Raw genomic sequence first — 18,446 nt, 5'->3', positions numbered from 1 at the left:
TTCCAAATCTGCATGTGCTACCAAACACTGTGCATATCTTGCATCCTCTGTATTTGTTGCAGATTTACCAAATAGATATTTGAATTGAAGATCTACAAATGATGAAATTTGGATCACTTACCCTCGAAAAAGAAAAGCAAGCAACGGCCCAGCCAGATCCAATCTTTTGTTACCATAGTGATCTCTATCATCCAGTTCCCTTCTTCCTAGTGCAGCCAGAAGTAGTCTGTGAACCATGTATCTTAAAAGAGAATAGAAAAATAAAAATAAATAAATTTGATATTATGAATGGCGATATATTACAAAGCAGCAAAGTGCACATCCCCCTCCCATTTATGCATTGGTTAGCATGTAAAATGATTGTTTTCTGAACCTTGAATCACAACATACAACTTTAAAATCGCTTTAAGCTAATTCATAGTCGAAAGTTGCAGGTATGATATACTGTACAGGTATGGAATCAGTTGTCTGGAAACTCGTTATCCAGAAAGCATCGATTTACTAGACACCTTTTTAAAAAATAAGAATTCAGTTTGCTCTTTTTTCGTACTAATATAACCTTAACTAATCGTTGATTCCAATTAAGATAGAATTAATCCTTATCAGGAGCAAAAACTTACATGGCTTAATTCAATGTTTAAGAGTTGTTTCAGTAGACTTGAGATATGGAGTTCGGAATTATGGAAAGACCCTTATCCAGAAAACCCCCAGTCCAGAGCATTCTGCATAACAGTTCCCATACTTGCACTTCATTTTCTTACATTATGCAATGGATGAACATCCCGTTAAGTTGCAAAACTATTAATATTTGTCTGATTGTTTACAGTCAAAATTAGAAATGAACAGACAAAAAGAAAAAAATGGGTTGTGATGCTGTGGTGCTTAAGTGATGTTAAAGACAGAAGTCTTTTGTTTCTCTAGTCACTATGTTAAAGGGATCCTGTCATCGGAAAACATGTTTTTTTTCAAAACACATCAGTTAATAGTGCTACTCCAGCAGAAAACTGCACTGAAATCCATTTCTGATAAGAGCAAACAGATTTTTTTGTATTCAATTTTGAAATCTGACATGGGGCTAGACATTGTCAATTTCGCAGCTGCCCCTGGTCATGTGACTTGTGCCTGCACTTTAGGAGAGAAATGCTTTCAGGCAGGCTGCTGTTTTTCCTTCTCAATGTAACTGAAGGAGTTTCAGTGGACATGGGTTTTTACTATTGAGTGTTGTTCTTAGATCTACCAGGCAGCTGTTATCTTGTGTTAGGGAGCTGTTATCTGGACACTTTCCTATTCTTTTGTTTGGCTGCTGGGGGGGAGGGAGGGGGTGATATCACTCCAACTTGCAGTACAGCAGTAAAGAGAGATTGAAGTTTATCAGAGCACAAGTCACATGATATGGGGCAGCTGGGAAACGGACAATATGTCCAGCTCCATGTCAGATTTCAAAATTGAATATAAAAAAAAAAATCTGTTTGCTCTTTTGAGAAATGGATTTCAGTGCAGAATTCTGCTGGAGCAGCACGATTAACTGATTCATTTTGGAAAAAAAATATTTTTCCCATGACAGTATCCCTTTAACATCAGAACAACTTCTTTTCTCAGTTAATGTTTTCTTTCTGACTGTCGACAGTCTGCCAAGTATACAAGTTTATAATATTGTAGATATCTTACACAATTTTTTTTATGTGAATTGAAAATGCTTTTAGAAGAACAAAGCAATTTTATAATAAGTTGTTTTCTGAGGCATTTCTAGCAACATGTAAAACATAGGCTAGACAGAAATTATTTATTTTACTTTTATAGGCAACCTGCTTCACATAACACAACATATTGGAGTCTGCAGCAATGCCCCAGGTTCTAAGAATGGTCCCTCTGATGGATTGGCCAACACTTTTTACTATTGTATGTCCACTAATGATTATGGGAGCACAATGTTTAATTATAGACTTGTTGGATGGCATTGGACAAACATGATTGCAACATAGGACCAGGTGATTTTTGTCTATACTCCTTGCTGATGAAGGTTTAAAAAGGGTGAGCAAAAGAAACATGATTATACCAAGATTTGCAAATAAACACTAGTGCTCGCTGTAAGTAATTTCCACATAAAATATAAAGAAAATATTTTAGGCTTCTGAATTTAGCACACATTAAAATATAAAAAATTGTGAATATTTGACAACTCTGTGCAGTATTTCCCACAAGGTGATATAGACCTATATCCACAGAGGAAAAACTGAAACATAAAGGCGGTTTTTGAGAGGTGACTAAAACAAAGGCTGTAACCTAAAGTCCCTGGGCTCTAGCAAATTATATTTTGGTCCTGCGCCTCTGTGTGAGTGTCCTGCAGTTCCAAATACCAATATAGAAGAGTTTCCAACCCAACTAAGAGGTTACCCCACTACTAAGAAGAGTTACTTCATACCAAAAGTAGCACCCCTACCGTTTCGCAACTGCCTTCAAATCCTGTATTTTGAGGTTTTCAAAGGGGGGTGGTCATTGTCCCAAAACCTACCCTAGAAAGTATGCTTTTTTTGTTTCACAGAAGTCACTGACGCCGACATGTGGAAGCATTTCCTTCTGTAGAACTTCTTTTGCATATTTGATTCTTTTTTCTTTTGTAACACCAGGCTTGGCACCTCTAGAACCAATAAAATTCAGAGCCACATTTTGTTCTTGTATAACAAAGGCTTCATCAAGAGATGGTTTGACCTATGGCAACACAATTATGCACCAAGGATGCAACAGTGATTAACAAGCAAGAATGACAAATGCCAAAAAAACAACTTGAAAAAAGGAAGAGACAGATATAGAAGGAAAGGAATGCACATTTATTCATTATTTCTCGCATATCCCTTGGCAGCACCAGCCAAAGCAGCTATAAACAGATATTATACAGTGCTTGCTCTTATGTCAATCTCCTCTGACCCGCACCAACAACAGTGAGACCAAATTAAAACTGTTCCAACAATAATTTGCTTCTTAATCATCTGCATCATGTTACTTCACCACTAGTGTAGGACAGTACCACTTGGCACCATAACTGCATCAGGAGAACAAATTTAGTCAGCACACCGATTCTTAGTATCTTGCCTTGATGGTGCACGTTCTGCAACGACCACTTTCCATTGACAGACCATGTAATGTAGAAAATGAACAGCACCATCGATTTGGATGTGGTTTAAAAAGCCTTTATTTGTGCTCTTGTGGGCATCCCCCTGTAGAAAATTAACAGCACCATCGATTTGGATGTGGTTTAAAAAGCCTTTATTTGTGCTCTTGTGGGCATCCCCCACATAACTGCATCACGCAAATGACAGATAGGCAGGTTATAAAAAAGTAAAAAAGGTTGAACTTGATGGACGTGCGTCTTTTTCCACCCAAACTTAACTATGTTAAAGGAGGAAGTATTATTAACCTGTAGCTTTATAAATAATCTGTTTTAAAATTGAAGTACAGTGTGGGGTTTAAATATTGACATTATATAGTTTTCAGATACAGTATTTATATATTTTGATAAAGGTTTAAACCTTATAGCAACAGGGACGGATTTTAAATTTTATTTAGTACCTATTAAATAGGTTGCTCAGCTTTAAGTTTACTTTTAGTATGTTATATAATGGCGAATACTAAGTAACTTTTCAATTGCCTTAATTATTTTATAGTTATTTATTTGCTTTTTTTCTGACTCACTGACCCCCATCTATAAAAAAAAAAAAGCTCTATAAGGCTACATTTATTGTTACTTTTTTATTACTAGTCTTTCTATTCAAGCCTTCTTCTATTCATATTCCAAATTAATTCAAATCAATGCACAGTTCCTTGGGTAATTTGAACCCTAGCTGTCAGATTGCTGAAATTGCAAATTAGAAAACTGCTTAATAATAATAATAAAAAAAAATAATACGCAAATAAATTAAAGCCAATTGCAAATTGTCTCCGATATCACCCTCTACATCATTCGAAGGGACATATTTATCAAGGGTCGAATTTCAAACTGAAAAAAAAAAAAAACTTTGAAATTTGAATTAAAAAAGACCAACTGAATTTTATTTTTAGTAGAGTAGGTCCTTTTTTGATTGAATAGGTCCGTATCTGGGCGAATTTGAATTGTTTGAATCGATGGAATAGCGCATTCGATCAAATTAGATTTGGAAGTTTTCCAAACAAAAAAAAACTTTCAAAATCCACCAATTGACTCCAAATGGGTTCGAGGAGGTTCCCCAAAGGCTAAAACAGCAATTCGGCAGGTTTTAGATGGCGAATGGTCAAAGTCTAATTTTTAAAGAGACAGTACATGATAAATTTCAATATTTTAATTTTTTTACAAACTCAAATCGAATTTGGACTATTCCCTAATCGAAGTACACAAAAAATAGCTCGAAATTCGAATTTTTTTTCATTCGAAAACTCACCTCGACCTTTGATAAATCTGCCCCTAAAAGTCAATTTAAAGGTGAACAACTCCTTTAAAACGTCACAGTGGGTTTAATCTTGTGAAAATTATAACTTTTTCTTTTTCATCCCTTGGACAAAACTGAAAGTATAAGCAATTATATGAAAGCTGGAAGACTAGGCAAGTCTACCCATAGGTGAACATCAAGTTAGTGGGGAACTGGAGGGAAATGATAGTTATAATACATACATTTCAAAAGTTTTAATAAATGCTATTATCAGGATAAGTTTGGATTCGGCCGAATACCGAACCCTAATTTGCAAATTAGGGGTGGGAAGGTGAAAACATTTTTTACTTCCTTGTTTTCTGACAAAAACTCACGCGATTTCCCTCCCCGCCCCTAATTTGCATATACAAATTAGGTTTCGGTTCAGCCCTAATATGTAATGTATAAAGGCTGAACATAATAGCCAAAACACTACTTCCTGCTTTTCAGTTCTATAACTCTGAGCTAGTCAGCGACTTGAAGGGGGGCCACATAGTACATTGCTGTTCAGTGAGTTTGCAATTGATCCTCAGCATGCAGCTCAGATTCAAAAGAAACAAATATGACCCATGTGGCCCCCCCTTAAGTCACTGATTAGTTACCAGGCAGTCACCAGTCAGTGTAAACCAAGAGCTGAAAAGTAGGAAGTAGTGTTCTGGCTATTATGTTACATTTCCAGTCACTCCAGCCTTTATACGTTACATTTTTGACTAACTATATTAGAAACTTTTTTTTTTATGCAGTACAGTCTATTTAGCCAGTTTTTATTTTCACACTGAACAATACCTTTAAAATATATTCAGCACATTACAAGCAATATTCAAAGTAGTTTACTTTATTATTTTTATTATTTTGTATGGTTGTAGATTTTAATAGAATATAGCTCCAAACTATGCACCACATGTGGACTCAAATCATTGGTTGGGGGGGGCAGTCTATAAGACGGTTAGTGTAAGATTAGAGTAGAATTACTGTTTAGTTTCTAGATATTTCTGGAAGCCTAGCCTGAAGGTCACAGCTTCTGAAAGCTTGCTGTCATAATTCATTTAAGAACTAAGGCACATTACTGTAAGGAAGCCTTACCTTGCGTCTCAAAATGGCGTCTCCCAAGATGGCGGCGGCTTCCATGTGGTTCCTCCCGATTGCAGCCCTGTGACATCAAGCCGGCGTCAATCGAGACGCCGGCGTCGGATTGGTCGCCATTGCCTAAGCGTCAGAATAGACGCCAGCATCGAAAACGCATGCGTGAGGAAACCAGCATCATGACGCCACTGTGTCTAATTTTGGCGCCAAAGGAGGCCTATAAAAGACGCTGAGACACTGCTCACATTGCCCTGCAATAGGTTCTTCATTCTGAGTTCCTGGGTGCGCTTCTATTGTTATTGTCTTGACCTTTGTGTATTGATCCTTGCCTGTTCCTGATTACCGAACCCTTGCTGCCTGAACCGACCATATTGCCTGGACTTGACCACTTTCTTTCTTAATCCTTGCTTATACCGCGATCTGTTGGACTGGTGCTTCCTCCTTGGTCCGCTATTCCTGTCTGAGCCTTCGGGCCCCTTACAATTACACATTGGTACACATATTTAAAGGGTAAGCCACCCCAAAAAACAAACACAATTATCTAATATAAGTGAATATTTTTCTAATATATATTTAATAAAAATGTAGGGCTTTTAACAGTTTACCTGCCAATAACGTAGGTACGACGTTCTTACAGGAAAAAGGCCCAAGCACGTAGTACCTACTAGTGATGTGCGGATCGGGATTTTCCAGACCCGCACCTGCCCTCCGGGTTCCATTTATAGACCAGCACCGACATCACAAAAGGGGCGGGCATCTATAAACGTTCAACACGGAATTCGGGAGCCGGCATTTGTAAGGTCGCGGGGAGGGCATTCAGAAGAGCTCAACCCGCACCCACCCGTGACCCGGAAAGGGGGGTGCGAGGTCGGCCCGAACCTGCCTGACCCACGGGTATCGGGCCAGCTCGCACATCACTAGTACCTACGTTTTTGGCTGGGAAAGGCTCCAGGTGCTCTCCCTACCCCATAGGCACAGAGTGTGGGGGGCGGGGTTGGCCACGTGGGTTCTGCATGCGATCGTCGCAAGGCCCACCTTTAAAATCACACTTTTGCACATTTACACAACTTTTACAGGTATACACAAACTTTTTTTTCTTCATTTTTTTTTTTTTAAGATTTTCATTTTATCATTTTGCCTTGTTTTTCCCCTAAAAACTGTACATTTCACAGTGTGACTATTGGATCAAGAATTCTGACCACTAACCATGCTGTTGTATCAGTTTTGTTATTTCATTGATTTCCCTGATTTTATTTTTGTGATTCTATTGCAGTTTTATGCTTGCTTTGTAGTTTGTCGTGTTTTATTTAGCGTAGCTTTGCAGTTAGATAATTTGGAGTAGAAATACATTTTTAGCAATTTTGTATTCGTCAGAATGTGGTATGTCTATGCCAGGCATGTCCAAAGTGCGGCCCGGGGGCCAATTGCGGCTCTTTAAAATTTACACCGGCCCTCAGCCTCCATCATGAAATTAATTAGAATGAGGCCCCCCCAGCACGGTGCGATCAGGAATCCCATAGCAGTAATATTAAAGCACATTAGTGAAATGATCTGCCACTTGGTCTATACTGCTACCTGTGTGCTGGAGGTGTTAGTAATAGACACGTACTGGCACATAGTGATGCTGTTTTCACATACTTCTTTAGGGCTAAAGGCATCAATAGACGTACTGACATGCCAGTGCAGTAAACTAAAGAAGTATGGAGTCAGTACGTTCCAGTATGTGTCTATTGCCAACACCTTCAGCACACAGGCAGCAGTATAGACCAAGTGGCAGATCATTTCACAAATGTGATCATTCAACCCTGATCTATGCATATTATGGAGTCAGTACGTTCCAGTATGTGTCTATTGCCAACACCTTCAGCACACAGGCAGCAGTATAGACAGCCAACACCTTCAGCACACAGGCAGCAGTATAGACCAAGTGGCAGATCATTTCACAAATGTGCCCAAATATTACTGCTACAATTACTCGATTCCTGTAATTTAATGTTCATGGTTCAAAGAATTTGTCAGGTTGAATTGTTGGCCCCCACACATTTTCACCTCACCAAATCTGGCCCTCGTTGCAAAAAGTTTGGGCACCCCTGATCTATGCATATTGGGCCTCAAACTGTTCAGTAGACCCATGGTGTCAATATTCAGGGTGCTTTCAAATTGTATGTAAGAAATTGGGTGAGATAAACGCGACAAATGGCAATATTTTTAGGCGATTTTCAGAAATGTCAAAAAAAAAAAAAGCTGTCTTAAGCGCAACTTTGCAGTATGGTAGTTTGGAGTAGAAAGACAATTACCTATTTTTGGATTTGTCAGAATGTGTACTTGCCAAAAATATATGGTTTTGGGGGGGGTCATTGTGCTGTTAGTGGGTATGCATAATACGCAAGCTGGGGCCTTTGTTCACAGAAGGTAAAAAGACAGCCGAGAAAATTCATATGCACTATTTTCATTTGGGGTCCGCACATGCCCATCTGCTTTGGTATATCTATAAATATTGGGCATGAAACGGTTCATTAGAACCTTGGCGTCAATACCCTTTGTGTTTTGCAATTGTATGTAAGAAATTCGGTGAGCTAAATCGACTAATTGCAATATTTTAAGGCAATTTTTAATAAATATCAAAAAATGCTGCCATTAGTGTAACTTTGCAATATGGTTACCTATTTTGGATTCAGGGGAATGCGCTGATTTTGCAGTACCTGAAATGACAAACCATATGGGGTGTTCATTTGGGGTCCCCTATATGCCACACGCTTGGGTAAACATATACATATTGGACATGAAAAAGTTCAGCGGACCCCAAGAGTTAAGATGCTGCAGGATGGAAATTTTGAGGTGATTTTCGGAAATGTCACCAAAATCACCAAATGTAGGAAAGGTTTGCGGTTAGTGCTTTGGAGTAGAAAGACATGCATACCCAATTTTGATTCGGGGAAATGTGTACTTTCTGAAAATATATGGTTTTCTTGGGTGAACGTACTTTTTTTTCTACCTTTGCCCCCCCCCCCAAAATTTATGTAAATGTGTGGATTTTGCAGTATCTGGAATTACAGAACACATAGCTCGAATGGGGCATCTACATTTTGGGGCCCCTATATGCCACATACTTAGGTACATAAAACTGTTCAGTGGACCCCAGTCTTTCACATTTAGGGTGTTTTACATTGGTAAATAATGATGTGTGGGAGATATGATGCTGTAGATTGGAAGTGGAGAGGTAATTTAAAGAAAAATAAAATAAAAACATTTTCGGTAAAAAATAATAAATTTAGGCAAGAACTGCAACTTGGTAGTTTGGAGTACATATATTTACTCATTTTTGATTTATCAGAATCTGCCAAAAACCAAATCTGATGTTAATGGAATGTTTGGCCTTGAAATCAGAAGCATGCAGTTTTGTTGAGCGGTGCTTTGGAAATTTGGTAGTGTACTGCTTAAGAGATTTTGATCTATACAAGTGAAAAATCTCCATAAAACTATATATATTTGGTATTGGTGCATTCAGGAGACATAGAACTTTCCAAATCTGCTATGTTCTCATACATAAATTATGTTTCTGATATATGACTGTACTATGTGAAACACAATTTTTTTCATTTTATTAGACATTTTATTAGAAGCTTATATCTTTTGGATATTACAACAGAATTCTATCATATCATGAAAGCTCAGGTTGTCCTGAAAAAAACAAAACAATATATTCTTTTCCTGTGTAAACTAAAAGACTCCTCCATGAAAAGCTCTTATAGTTAAAGAGTACAAAATGTTCAAAAATGGTCTGGCAATAACCGTACCAAATCAGCTGGCAGCAAAAGGGTTAAAGGATATCAACCCAAAAAATTAATTTTTGCCTAATAAAAAAAACATAATTCCAAGCAATTTTGCAATACACATTCATAAATGTTCTATGGTTTTTAAGTTATTTGTATTCCTATTGGAGTGATATCACCTCCCCCTCCCTTCCCAGAAGCCCATCAGCAGAACAATGGGAAGGTAACCAGATAACTGCTCCCTGGTAGATATAAGAACGGCACTAAATAGTACAAATCCTTGTCCGACTGCGACACCTTCAGTTACATTGAGTAGGAGCAACATTAGCCTGCCTGAAAGTAGTTCTATCCTGAAGTGCTGGCTCTTTCTGAAAGCACATAACCAGGCAAATGACCACAGTGCAATTTAGAAATAAAAAGTACACAAAAAGCATGACAGAATCCCTTTAAAGTTATTTGTAAAACAAACAACTATATGTGCTCTACTCAGTGTTATATTTTTAAACAATGTTGCAAATGTGGGTCTGTTAATCAACTGGTTTGTCTTACATTGTTTTAAAAGTCTGAGCCATCAGGGCAGAGAATAGAAAAGTAGAAACACTGCTTTCAATAGCAATACATATACAAAACTTGAAAACCACAGAAAATGTGTTATGAATGTAGATTGCTTAGAATTAGGCTTCCTTTTATTTAAAAAAAATATACTGTTAGAGTTCGCATTCCCTTTATGGTGAACACCTTTACCTCCTATACAAAATACAGACAGACAAAGATATCTTGTATTTTCTGAATATATAGTTACCATTTCCATCATCTCTGGATCTTCAAAGTCATAAATAATATGTTCTAATATGTCCCTGTCAGACACAAATCCTAAAGCACGGAAGACAATAATAATGGGAACTTCCTGCTTGATATAAGGTAGGGTTGCAACAATGCGTTGACCTATGGCACTTTTTTTGGCACCCTGTAAAAACAAACAGAGCAACAATTACAAGGCATATTGATAAATCACTGCATGTATACAGCAAAACTGAAATGCTGAACAGAAGCCATCAACTTTTTAGTTAAGTTACAACACTGAAAAATATGCACATGAAAAACTAATGAGAAATAGTGATAATGCATCATCGGCATTACATGGTTAAATCGGGTTGAAAAAAGACCAAAGTTCATCAAGATCAACCCCTCCAAATGAAACTCTATATCAATACATAAAACACACTCACACTGACCCTCAAACTATATATACACCCCTATATATACACACCAACTATAGATGTTAGTATCACAATAGCCTTGGATATTATGTTTGTCCAAGAAATCATTTAAGCCATTCTTAAAAGCATGATCAGAATCAGCCATCACAACATCTGGCAGGGTATTCCACAAACTCACTCTGAAGAACTATCTACTCTGCTTCAAATTAATGTTAGTTTCTGTAGTTTGAAGGGATGGCTCTGGTGCAATTATCCAATTTATGGGGGGGAGAAAGGATCTGCCTATAATGCCCTTTGATGTAATTATAAAGTGTAATCATGTCCCATCGAAAGTGTTTTTTCCAGAGACAACAACCCCAACCTTGACAGTCTACCCTCATAATTTAAGTCTTCCATCCCTCTTACCAGTTTAGTTTCGTGACTCTGCATCTCCAGCTCATTTATATACCTCTTAAAGGAGAAGGAAACCCTGTAGAAAAAAAACCCTACCCCCCACCATACGTAGAGACCCCTCCCTCCTCTCCCCAGGCTAACTGCCCCCCGGGGAAATGCCCCATACTTTATACTTACCCCTCGTCACAGATTCTAGCAGCGGACTTCACGGCATCCATCTTCCGGGTCCTCGGAAGATGGATGCCGATTCTTTTTACCGCTTGCTTCAATGCCCTTTTCTATCTCAATTTTAGCTTGTCTGGTTTATTGGCCTCCTTGTACCTGATAAACGTTCGGCTGTCCCAGCTAACTTGAAAACCTTAAAAGCATGTTTTTTCCTACCCACCTCAAAACCAACACTTCTATTGAACCAAAACATTTTGCAAGAATGTTCCTTGCTTACAAGGGGAATATACAGACACGTATATTTATTAAGCAGCATTTTAAAGACATCCCATTTTTTTTTTCCTTTGTTTAACATACCTGACCTCCTCTTGCAAGCATGCTAACCCATATAGAACTAGTTGGTCTTGACGAATTTTCCAGACAGGACCTACACTCAGCAGTGTAAGCATACTTTGAATCTTTCTTTGCAAACACATATACTGTGTTTGTAGCCATCTTTTCTTGAGCAATAAGAACCTTGAAAAAATGTATAACAATTTAAACGATTGTAGGCAGTACTGACAAAGCACTAGAACAAAAGGCCTATCTAGTATAGGTGAATCTAAAACAACTTGACTTGCTAAGTAATCATTAAAGGGATACTGTCATGGGAAAAAAAAAATTTTTTCAAAATGAATCAGTTAATAGTGCTGCTCCAGCAGAATTCTGCACTGAAATCCATTTCTCAGCAACAGATTTCTAGAGCAAACAGATTTTTTTATATTCAATTTTGAAATCTGACATGGGGCTAGACATTTTGTCAATTTCCCAGCTGCCCCTCGTCATGTGACTTGTGCCTGCACTTCAGGAGAGAAATGCTTTCTGGCAGGCTGCTGTTTTTCCTTCCTCCTAACTGAATGCGTCTCAGTGGGACATGGGTTTTTACTATTGAGTGCTGTTCTTAGATCTACCAGGCAGCCGTTATCTTGTGTTAGGGAGCTGTTATCTGGTTACCTTCCCATTGTTCTTTTGTTTGTCTGCTGGGGGGGGGGGGTAAAGGGAGGGGGTGAGATCACTCCAAATTGCAGTACAGCAGTAAAGAGTGATTGAAGTTTATCAGAGCACAAGTCACATGACTTGGGGCAGCTGGGAATTTGACAACATGTCTAGCCCCATGTCAGATTTCAAAATTTAATATAAAAAAAATCTGTCTGCTCTTTTGAGAAATGGATTTCAGTGCAGAATTCTGCTGGAGCAGCACTATTAACTGATTCATTTTGAAAAAAACAATTTTTTTCCCATGACAGTATCCCTTTAAAGAAGCTGCTCGGATGAGCAGTGAAACGTCTTCAATGATTACTCAAGTCCAAATGTTTTATATTTACCTATACTAGATATACCATGGATGAATGAAAAGCTTCATAGTCAACAAAAGGCCTAGTGTTGCAAGGATAACAAGCACTGACAGTTACATAAACATAAAAGTTAAGTACCCCATAGACAAAGCAGTTAACAGAGTGGCATATTTTTAGACTTAAATACAGTGAGGCAAAAGAAAATCTAAATTTTGCATCTTCACGTTGAACAGAAAAGTGACCATGACATGGAGGCCCATCTGCGTGTTTTGGAAGGTTTGGCATCACATTCTGGTAGCACTTGGTAGAGGTGAGTTGGGGAAAATAAGAAGGCAAATGGTGAGTTGGGAAAAACAAGAAGGCAAATGCAGGTATGAGTGGTGGTCATAAAGTAGATTTCTTTGCTAATGCACCTAGATAATAAATTCAACACTGGCAGGTACATACTATTAAAGTTGAAAAAACACAGGTAAGAATTGATGGTATACTTGAATCTGATACTAATATAGCTATATAACAGAAAAGTATAAAGTACCATCTCAATTTCCTTCAAATGAAAAAGCATTAATTAATATGAATAAACAATATGCAAAAAGTATATTGAGACCTTTTCATTCAATTCATGGTGAACAAACAAGGGGGTATACTGCCCCTTTAAATAAATAGGCCACAACCTAATCAATGCTACCAAATAGGTCATTAACATGTTGTAATACCTTTTCAGATCCATTTATAATAAAGTAGCCGCCTGGATCAAGTGGGCATTCATTTAACTCACAAAGATCCCGGTCAGTCAGTCCATTCAACAAACAGTATGTTGATCGTAACATAATTGGTATTTTGCCAATAAATGTTTTCTGATGTTGTGTTTGAATTTGTTCCTCTCCTTCTTTAACCACGGTCTTAGTTATGTCCACATAAAGAGGGGCAGAATATCTAAAATAACATGTAAAACAAGTAGATATTACTAAGCATTAATGAAAAAGATTATGGTGAGCACATGTAATAAACAGTTATATTTTCTATATTTACAGGGAACAACCGATTTTAAGTATTTTCATAGCAGATACAATGCAGATTACTATTCACAATTACCTTTACTGAAACAAAGCACAGTTCAACATTAGACAACAGTGGTGGATGATCGCAGATTAATTTCCATGGTAGAGAGAAACCCCTTCACAACAGCCAAACAAGTAAACAACACTCTCCAGGAGGTAGGTGTATCGATATCCAAGTCTACCATAAAGAGAAGACTGCATGAAAGTAAATACAGAGGGTGCACTGCAAGGTGCAAGCCTCTCATAAGCCTCAAGATTAGAAAGGCTAGATTGGACTTTGCTAAAACAAAAAAAAAAAAAAAATATTCTAAAAAAAAGTCAGCAAAGTTCTGGAAAACCATTCTTTGGACAGATGAAACCAAGATCAACCTCTACCAGAATGATGGCAAGAAAAAATTATGGAGAAAGTATGGAGCTCATGATCAAAAGCATACCACATCATCTATAAAACATGGTGGAGGCAACCCAGGAGTTTATTAAAGCGAAGAAGTGTATTATTCTTGAATGGCCAAGTTAGTCATCTGATCTGAACCCAATTGAGCATGCATTTCACTTGCTGAAGACTAAACTTCGGACAGATAGACGCACAAACAGCAACTGAAAGCCGCCGCAGTAAAGGGCTGGCAGAGGAAACCCAGAATCTGGTGATGTACATGAGTTCAAGACTTCAGGCTGTCATTGCCAGCAAACGGTTTTCAACCAAGTATTAGAAATGAACATTTTATTTTCAGTTTTTTAAAATTTTTCTAAGTACTTTTAAGACCCTGAAATAAGGGGATTGTGTTTTTATGCAATATTTTTGTTCAACCCACTGAATTAAAGCTTAAAGTCTGCAGTACAACTGCATCCGAGTTGTTTCATTTAAAATTCGTTGTGATCATGTACAGAACCAAAATTAGAAAAAAGTTGTCTGTCCAAATATTTATGGACCTAACTGTATATTTAGTCAATGGCTAAATGGAGTGATCAAATTTTAAAAATATGTATTAACCAGCAGTGTTGTCCATGAGACAGACCTTGTATATATTTGTGGCACCTTGACCAGGAAAATGCTAGAGGGAAGGTAAATATCTCCTAGAGTGCTCTACTGGACCCAGCAAATGAGAACAGAAACAGTGTGATCTGGCTAAAATAATATAGTGAATAAAGTACCCCCTCTTGAAAAATATAAGGATATTATAAGTTACCGAGGAGTTTCATAACCATATAAAAACACGAGGCCGAAGGCCGAGTGTTTTTATACAGGTCATGGAACTCCGAGGTCATGGATATCCTCATATTTTGCAACAGGGGGTACTTTATTTATTATAATACACAAATTTCAGTGAGTCATGTGACAGAAATGACATCAGAACTCACCGTTTATAACTGATGACATCAGAACTCACCGTTTATAAGGATATAATTTACAAGATATTCGTGGCTTTTGTGTATTATAATAAAATAACTAATAACCAACTTTGTGAATGTGACAACCCAAGGTGTCTACTGCTCCGCATGTGCACTGCCTCTGCTTCAATGAAAATCAGGTATGTGCAGTAGACACCACTTTAAGGTCTTCACAGTTAGAGAGAAAAGGATAGCTTAGAAGCGTCATGCTAGACAATGAAATAGCTGAGAGCTGCAGCTGAGCTGCTTGGGATACAAAATCTACATGAGAGAATGCAGGGAGAAAGGTATATTATTCTGGAAACTATTTAGCACGGGTGCCCAACCTTTTCCTTTAAAGGGGAAATACTGTGAAAATGTTATATTCGCTTGAGCATACTGAAATAAGAAATGTTCTAAATACACATAAAAATTCTGTATTATTTCTGAAATAATTAAGTTTATCTTCATTATTCCTCTCTCAGCATCTGTTTCTCCTCATTCTGTCTTTATTCAGGAGCTGGTTGTTAGATGAATAATACAATATATCTTATAGGGGTGCTCCTTTTGCCTATAAGATGAATCAGAGCTCACTCACCAGACATGTCTCTCTACATGCAGAATTTGTGCAAAAGGCAGTTACTTTGTTATATTTTCTTTGTACAGTTATTTGAGTGAGCTCCAATACATCTGCTAGGAAAGGGAGTCCCCCTATAAAATATAATGCTGCACGTTCTGTTGTGTAGCATTGTACCAGCTCAAGGCAACCACAGTCCCTTACCAGTGAAGAGTTGTAAATCCAAAGACATCCCCAGTAGCTCCTTCCTGACCTCCCCCTGCCCAATCCCAAGAAGAAATTATGAGCAAAAAGGTAGTGCACTGGCGTGGGGGGGGGGGGTTTAAGGGTGGGCAGAGGGTTGATTTACTGTAGGGATTTGCAACTGGGAGGGGCCTTGACCAGCTCCAAATAGCTGGCCTGCGAGGCCTTTAGGGATTTTCAGCTGGGGCAGGAGGCACGTGGGGGTAGTGGAGGCCCTGATGTGGCAGCCCCAGTGAACCCAGACCGCCCCCCCCCCAGTCCAATGCTGCAGCGGCTTGTTTATATAAACTATAGTAGTCTGAAGCAAACGCAGCTTTTTCCAGTACAGGCATGGGATCAGTTATCCGGAAAACCATTAAAGCATTGAATTACAGAAAGGCCATCTGTCATAGACTCCGTAATAAAAAAAAATCCAAATTTTCTCCTAGATTAGCAAATGCCAAACTATCAGTTGAAGCCCTAGCTTCAAGATCCAACCTCAGGCAGGCTGACCCCCCCCCCCCCATGGTGCCAACAGTACATGTGAATTAAATTTAGATTAAAATTCCAACCTTAATAAAATCTTATTATAAACCTTCAGTTTTTATAGCATAACATATTCCTGTATATAACACCTTCCTGTATAATAGCACCCCAATTTCTGTGGGAAAATGTAAAATAGGGAATGAAAAGTCAAAGTTTTGACTACAGGATTGGTGTGGACTATGATAAAAACACTTAAAATGCAGGCAAAGGTTTCATAAAAAGTAACATTCATTGGGGACATCCAATAAAGGAAAAGTGGATAAAATTATCATCATCATTTATTTATATAGCACCAGCAAGATAAAATTATAGTACAACATAAAAAATGTAGAATTGGAGGGAGCTGGAAAAAATTGCAAGAAAATGTAAAGTTGAGGTTTAGACTAAGTCTAGGAAACCTATGCAAGCACTGGGAGAACATACCAAGTCTTTGCATATAGTGGCCTTAGTGGGATTATCTGCCAAACTTGGTTTAAGTGATTCCTGGAAGGAAGTACCTTGTACTTAATCCCAACCAAGACATAATTAATCCTACTGGAAAAAAATCCAGCCTATTGGGTTAATTTAATGTTTCTATGATTTTCTAGTAGACTTAAAAGTTATGAAGATCCAAATTACAGAAAGATCCATTTTCCAGAAAACTACAGGTCCCATACTTGTACTACATCACTAACTTGTGGATAAACACTATTCATATTGGAAGAGGTGGTTGTTGAAACTTTAGAAGTGTCTAATTTGCCAACATATAAACTGTACAGATTTTATTGAAGCCACTTTGATAGATCTTGCATAATCATAATTTTCTATAAATGTGTGTGTGTTTTAGCCAGAAAAAAAATAAAATAAATAACTTACGTTAGATTTCTTAACCTTGCTTCATTTGGCATCATTGGTGAGGGTGCACCATCTCTTTCCCAATGTGTAGGCTTAGATAAATAAATCTGTTCAAATTTTAACAGGTACCTAGGCTGCAACAAATAAATACAAATACATCAATAAGCAACAATTATAATCAGTGAGATTAATTTCATTTATAAGAAAATATTTTGCAAACATTTGGATTGAAATACACAAATTAAAAAAATAAATAAATAAAAAAGTTAAAAAGGGACCTGTCACCCAGACATAAGTTGATTAATAAAAACCCTTTTCAAACTAAGCATAAATCCCAAATTTTCCAGTGGAAAAAATTGCCACTGAAAGTTTTAGCAACTTATTTATTACATCTTATTTGTGGTACAAAAAGCCTAATGCGTTTTTTGCCCCTCCTGGGCACTTCATCATAGGCTACACTGAGGGTACCTGGTAAACCAGCATGTCTAGCCCCATGTCAAATTTAAAAATTAAATATGAAATAATAATATGAAAGAAATTATGTTTGCTCTTTTGAAACATGGATTTCAGCGCAGAATTCTGATGGAGTATCATTGTTAATGAATACTTTATGGGGAGGAAAACATGTTTACATATGACAGGATCCCTTTAAACACACAAAGGTTCTAATTGTACTGAAGATGACACGGTGGGTATTATTACTGCATATAAGAGGTGCACTCTAGATTTTAATTCACCAAAAGACCTTTCCAGAAGATTCTGCGCACTGAATAATAGGCAAGTAACAGGAGGAAGCAAAAATGCCCTAAAAGTAGTTACGGTACATGTGTTTGGACACTATATTTAGAACACATGATATTTTCTTTACCATGAGCCCCACAAAAAACTACAGGCTGGCACAAACCAGTCAGGCAACATCTTAGGTGTTTTAGGCTACTTAAAAACAGAGCACTCAAAGAGCCCAGAACTACCATGTTATAACCCTTTAATCAACATCACAGGTTATAACCCTAGTATAACATCTTGTGCCATGTTTTACTTCCTTGTTTTGTGATGAAAATTTACATATGCAAATTGGGATTCGGTTCTGCCGAAAAAGGCAGAATTCCGAACTAAATCTTGGATTTGGTGCATCCCTACTAGCAACCTTGTATGGATTTGAACAAGAGACTGGAATATGAGCAGGAGATGGCCTGAATATGTATAAAGATTAGCAAGAAAAAAGAAATAAAACATTGTAGCTCTACAGAGCATTTTATTTTTAGAAGGGGTCAGTGACTACCATTTGAAAGCTAGAAAGAAAGTGAGAAGGCGGCAGAAAACAATGCAAAAACTATAAAAATAAATAAATAAAAAAGTGGCCGAATGAAAAGTTGATTATAATTAGACTTTCTATAAAATGCTAAAAGTTTACTTAAAGGTGAACCAACC

At 37.5% G+C, this 18,446-nt stretch overlaps 1 protein-coding gene across 2 annotated transcripts in view; it reads right to left on the bottom strand.

Annotated features, from left to right (window-relative positions):
- The window catches only part of polr2b.S (polymerase (RNA) II (DNA directed) polypeptide B, 140kDa S homeolog), a 111,450-nt gene that overhangs the window by 53,080 nt on the left and 39,924 nt on the right, over positions 1–18,446 (bottom strand). For both annotated transcript variants that reach the window (XM_018234602.2, NM_001089903.1), the window contains 6 exon segments: positions 17,037–17,149; positions 13,124–13,343; positions 11,431–11,589; positions 10,098–10,262; positions 2,513–2,709; positions 122–241 (listed from right to left, as the gene is read on the bottom strand). In XM_018234602.2, coding sequence (XP_018090091.1) covers positions 122–241; positions 2,513–2,709; positions 10,098–10,262; positions 11,431–11,589; positions 13,124–13,343; positions 17,037–17,149 — 974 coding nt within the window.

Source organism: Xenopus laevis, chromosome 1S, assembly GCF_017654675.1.
Source record: "Xenopus laevis strain J_2021 chromosome 1S, Xenopus_laevis_v10.1, whole genome shotgun sequence".
Classification (NCBI taxonomy): Eukaryota; Metazoa; Chordata; class Amphibia; order Anura; family Pipidae; genus Xenopus; species Xenopus laevis.
Note: the sequence above shows the minus strand (reverse complement) of the source record. Positions and strands in the feature narration are given on the sequence as shown.